General features: G+C 44.9%; 1 protein-coding gene across 1 annotated transcript; it reads right to left on the bottom strand.

Moving 5' to 3' along the window:
• Positions 1 to 3132: 3132 nt before the first annotated feature.
• Positions 3133 to 4068, bottom strand: LOC123361973 (olfactory receptor 51G2-like). The gene has a single exon (XM_045002200.1). It carries the CDS (start codon positions 4066 to 4068, stop codon positions 3133 to 3135), a length of 936 nt encoding a protein of 311 aa, XP_044858135.1.
• Positions 4069 to 4843: the final 775 nt, after the last annotated feature.

Below are 4843 nucleotides of genomic sequence, written 5' to 3'. Positions count from 1 at the left end.
GTTACGTCTCATTAAAAGTTTCTTTTCTTCACTCCGATTCTGTGTTTGCGAGAGGGGAATAATTGCCTCTTAGAGGCGCCCAGTGTGGTATGTAATTTTCCCAGGTTACTGAGTCAGGGTGTGAGTCAGTTCCTTGTTGTATTATTGAAAAGGAACCCCATGGATATTGAACCCAGCCCTGGTTGCTGCTGACTCCAACTGCCATAAGGGTTACATGTAGCTAGGTGTTGATATCAGGTCAATCAATGTAGCATTTGAGTGGCTGACTGCCCAGGGAGTCTCCCTTCCAAATACTAATCAGGCCTGCTCCTATTTAGCTGATGAAATTACAGCCTGAGCTGCATTATGGCAGGAAAAAGCCTGAACCAGCACACTGCCTTTTAACCAAGACCACACTTCGTTCATCACTTTAGCTGTGTCTGATTGGACAGCGTCTCTTCGCCCTAAAGAGGTGGGAGACTAGCACAAGAATACTATTTTAGGGCCTTTTCTTTCTCCAGCGGAAGGATTCAAACCAAGTCACAGAATAGAGCTTGAAGCTGCAGAAATGCGTTCCATGACACAGGAAGTGCCAAACTGGATCAGACCAGAGGGCTGTCTAATCTACAAGCTGTTAGTGTCCAACAGCGGCCAGTAGAAGTTGCTTCGAGGAAAGTGAAAGAAACCCTGCAACGAACAATTATATAAGGCTTTTCCCACAAGGAAGCATCTTGTTTGCCCTCACCAGCGAGCAGCTGGCTTGTATCTTGAGACCCAGGTTTATAACCCTTCTAAGCAACAACCAACTTTAGCAGTGAGGCCAGCTGCAGATTAGCAAAATGCAAGAAAGGATTAGGCATATCTCAAACTCTTGGTCTTACAGATTTATTGGCAGGGAGTTCTATTTTCTCCACACTACCCATAACTTTATAGACCTCTATCATACACTCCCTTGGTCGTCTCTTTTCCAACTTGAAGAGTTCCAGTCTTTTTAATCTCTTTTCATATGGAAGATTCTCGGTACCCCTAAACATTTTTGTTGCCCTTCTTTGTACTGTTTCCAATTGAAATATTTTTTAGATGGGGCAACCAGAACTGCACGAGTATTCAAGGTGTGGGTGTACCATGTATTTATATAGAGGCAACTGTAGATACCAGAACTGGAAGCAATATTCCAACAGGGGTTGCACCAGTGCCAAATACAGATGTAAAATAACCTCTTCACTTCTACTTGACATTCCCCTGGTTGTACATCCCGGATTGCACTGGCTTTTTCAGCCATAGTGTTGCACTCGGAGCTCATGTTCTGCTGATTATCCATTATGACCCCCAAGTCTTTTTCAGTGTCACTGTTTTCCGGCATTGGAGCTCCCACCTGGTAAGGAGGGCCAGCATCCCTTCTTCCAAGATGTACACCTTTACACTAAGCTATATTAAAACATGCATTTCTAAGGCATAGAGGGACTCAGTGAGTTACCCAAGGTCGCAGAAAGTATTTGTGGAAGAGCCTGAAACTGAAGCCAGTTGTTCTGAATCTCTGGCTCCCACTTTAACCCCTGAACTATCCTTTCTCTCTGGGGCTAATGGCTGAGCAGGATACAGCTGGCGGTTAAGCATACTGAGATGACCAGAAACTCAGAGAAATCAAGTCCCATGACATCACTACACAGGAACCCAAGATCAATGCCTTTTCCAGATAATTACACTGAGTTATGCTTTCTCCTGAATCTACTAAGGGACAAATCCATTGGCCAGGGCCAAGAAGAGATTCATAGCAGACAAGCAACTCCACATGAGCTCCAAGTGTGTCTTCCTCCTCTGTCGTTTCCAACTTACTGCTGGCTGAATAAACAGGGGTGCAGTGAGTAGACGTACGGAAGATTGAGAGCTGACTTGATGACAGTGGACAAGCACTTTCACAGGGACGAAATAGCTACATACAGGCTCCTTAATTTAGCAGGGAAAGGTATAACAAGAACTAATAGCTGGAAACTGAAACCAGACAAATTAAATTTGGAAATGAGACACACATTTTTAACAGTGAGGGTGCTTAACCAGTGGAACAAACAGCCAAGGAAGGTGGTGGATTCTCCTGATATCTCCAAACCAAGACTGGATGCCTTCCTGGAAGGTACATTTTAGATGAGCACAAATTATGCGGTAGTCAAGCACAAGTCACTGAGATGAATACAGGGGTAACTGGGTTAAATTCAGCATCTTGTGCTATACAGAATGTCAGACTAGATCAGTTGCTATCTAACTCATTTGATCATACCCCCTTCTTTGTGTCTGTCATAGCTGATGCTCCTCCCACCACATAAGTATATATATATATATTTATATATATACAGATATATGCAGGGGCAGGGCTTCAACTGAATCCGTTTCAGTTTCTTTGTTTTTCATTTGAGGGGCTTTTTGGTTTGTGAATGAGCCTATAATCCATTGGAATAAGAGCAAAAGCAAAACTGTGATTGTGGTCTCTGCTTACAATGAAATGTGCCCAACACGCCATAGAAAACAAATCCGTGAGAAAATGGCTTTAAAATAAAAGGCAGCTGTCATATGTCTATACTCATCTATCTCACATTTCACAACAAGCAACGTTAGACAGGCTTTGCTCTCGATATATAGAGACAGACTGCCCCAATTTACATTCTTTTGGGAAGCCCCTGCTTGACCCATCACTTCCCGCTAAGCCCTGCTCCCTGCTCCTCCATTTCCCCAAGTCTCTGCCCCAGGCCAGGCCAGAGCTAGGCTGCGGTAAGAGCTACCCAGGGAACCCAGGCGTCTATGGGGAGCCCCTGACTCTTGCCCTTACTTGGATTGTATATCCTGGGGGCAGGAACACAGGCTAATGGTTTCTCTCGGGCCTCCAAGTGCCCTATCCAAGGCAGATGGAGGGCCTGGGACTCCTCACAGTGGCACTGGTTGCTTGGGCAGCTCTTACCAAGGTCTGGCTCTGGCTTCCAGCATGGAGAGAGGACAGAGTCTCAGGTAAAAAGGAGAAGCAGGGAGTGGAAACTTGGGGGAAGAGATAGGACAGAGCAAGGGGCCTCTGGGGAAGAGGATTCAGGATGGAATAGGGGGCCATGGCCCATGTTTTTCATCTCCCATGTCACCGGTGCGGGATCTGGGTGATGAACTGACCCTTCACTTGACAAACACTCTGATTATCCTCGCACAAAGGTGTTTGCTTTTCATGCTGTACACGATTGGATGTATCAGGGGAGGAAACAGCCGGTAGACGTAGCCCAGGAGAATCTGAAGCAAGTGAGAAGAGTTATTCCCGAATCTATGTATCAGAGTCAGCCCTATCTCTGATATATAGAAGAGCAGGAGGGCACAGAGGTGGGAGACACAGGTGTTCAGGGCCCTGAGGCACTCTGCGTGGGACGTAATTCTCAGCACTGTTTTGAGGATCATCACATAAGAGAGGAAAATGAGCAGCGAGTCCAAACCCACCGTTGAAAGTGCAACAGACAAGCCATAGATGTTGTTCACTGTGATGTCCGAACAAGCCATTTTCATGACTTCCTGGTGCAGGCAGTAGGAATGGGAGAGGATATTGGCTCGACAGTACTGGTACCGTTTAAGGAGAAAGGGGAGTGGGAATACTAGGGCCACTGATCTTAGCACAAACACCAGTCCCATCTTGGCAATTCTCGGCAGGGTTAAGATGGACATATATCTCAGCGGGTTACAGATCGCAACGAAGCGGTCAAATGCCATCAACAAGAGCACAGAGGATTCAATGCACTGAAAGGAGTGGATGAAGAACAGCTGGGCAAAACACGCATTAAAGCTGATTTCCCTAGAGTTAAACAAGAATAGGCCCAGTACCGTCGGTATGGTGGCTATCAATAAGCCAAGGTCTGTGACAGCCAACATGGAAAGGAAAATGTACATGGGCTCATGGAGGCTTGGATCTGTTTTTATAATGAACAGAATGACTGAATTTCCTACTATTGAAATAACATATACTAAGCAAAAGGGGATAGAGATCCAGAGATGGGCGTCTTCCTGCCCAGGTATCCCAGTGAGAAGGAACATTGCAGAGTTGACCTTTGTGTCATTGACAGCTGACATAATGTACTGGGTAGGTCAGAGGAGTTTTGAACTTTCCTTTCTGAAAGGAAAAAGAACAGGATGATATTTAATGATAAGATATCTTTCTGCTCTCAGTGCAAGTCTAGAGACTCCCAGGAGCTCAAGGAACATCAGCAAAAACATAGTCTTGGATTTGCAGCACCAATAAAAACAGGCATTGACAGACTGGACCAGACCTGCACCCCTTCTAAACCAGTATCCAGTGGACAGTTCCATATGCATCAGAGAAAGGTGGAAGAAATCCTCCAATACACACCTATAAGATAACCTACTCCCAGGGAAAATGCCCCCATGATACCCACTCATTAGCCATACTTTGTGATGTAAATCAGGAAGGTTTAGAGACCCTCCAAGACAATTTTTTTAAAAAAATCTCCCTACTGTAATTGGATTTTCTGGTTACCCATGTAAACTTCCAGTCCATCTTTGAATCTTGCTAGGGTCTTGGCACCATTGATATATTGTGGCTGGTAGTTCCACAGGCTACTTGAAAACTGTGTAATTTTACAACTATGACCTTCCCGCAGATACCCTCTCTGGCCCTCCGCTTCCGAGTGTAGCCCATTGTATCATGTCATGTTTAAACACATGGGATATGCATGGTGAAAACGGTCATTGTATTTATCTCTCCTGCATTGAAGCTATTTATAAATGTATTTCAATGCCTCATTATATACATTTTTTACTTTCTCCACTCCAGAGAGTTCAAATTATGTTACTGCCTCCTTGCAGTACACGGGATAAATTTTTAGGA

This window comes from Mauremys mutica, chromosome 1, assembly GCF_020497125.1.
Source record: "Mauremys mutica isolate MM-2020 ecotype Southern chromosome 1, ASM2049712v1, whole genome shotgun sequence".
Lineage (NCBI taxonomy): Eukaryota > Metazoa > Chordata > Testudines > Geoemydidae > Mauremys > Mauremys mutica.
The sequence above is the reverse complement of the archived record's forward strand: the minus strand, read 5'-3'. Positions and strand labels throughout refer to the sequence as shown.

What these genes read in the sequence shown, in the direction of transcription:
- LOC123361973 (XM_045002200.1), bottom strand. Translation starts at nt 4,068, where the DNA reads ATGTCAGCTGTCAATGACACAAAGGTCAACTCTGCAATGTTCCTTCTC.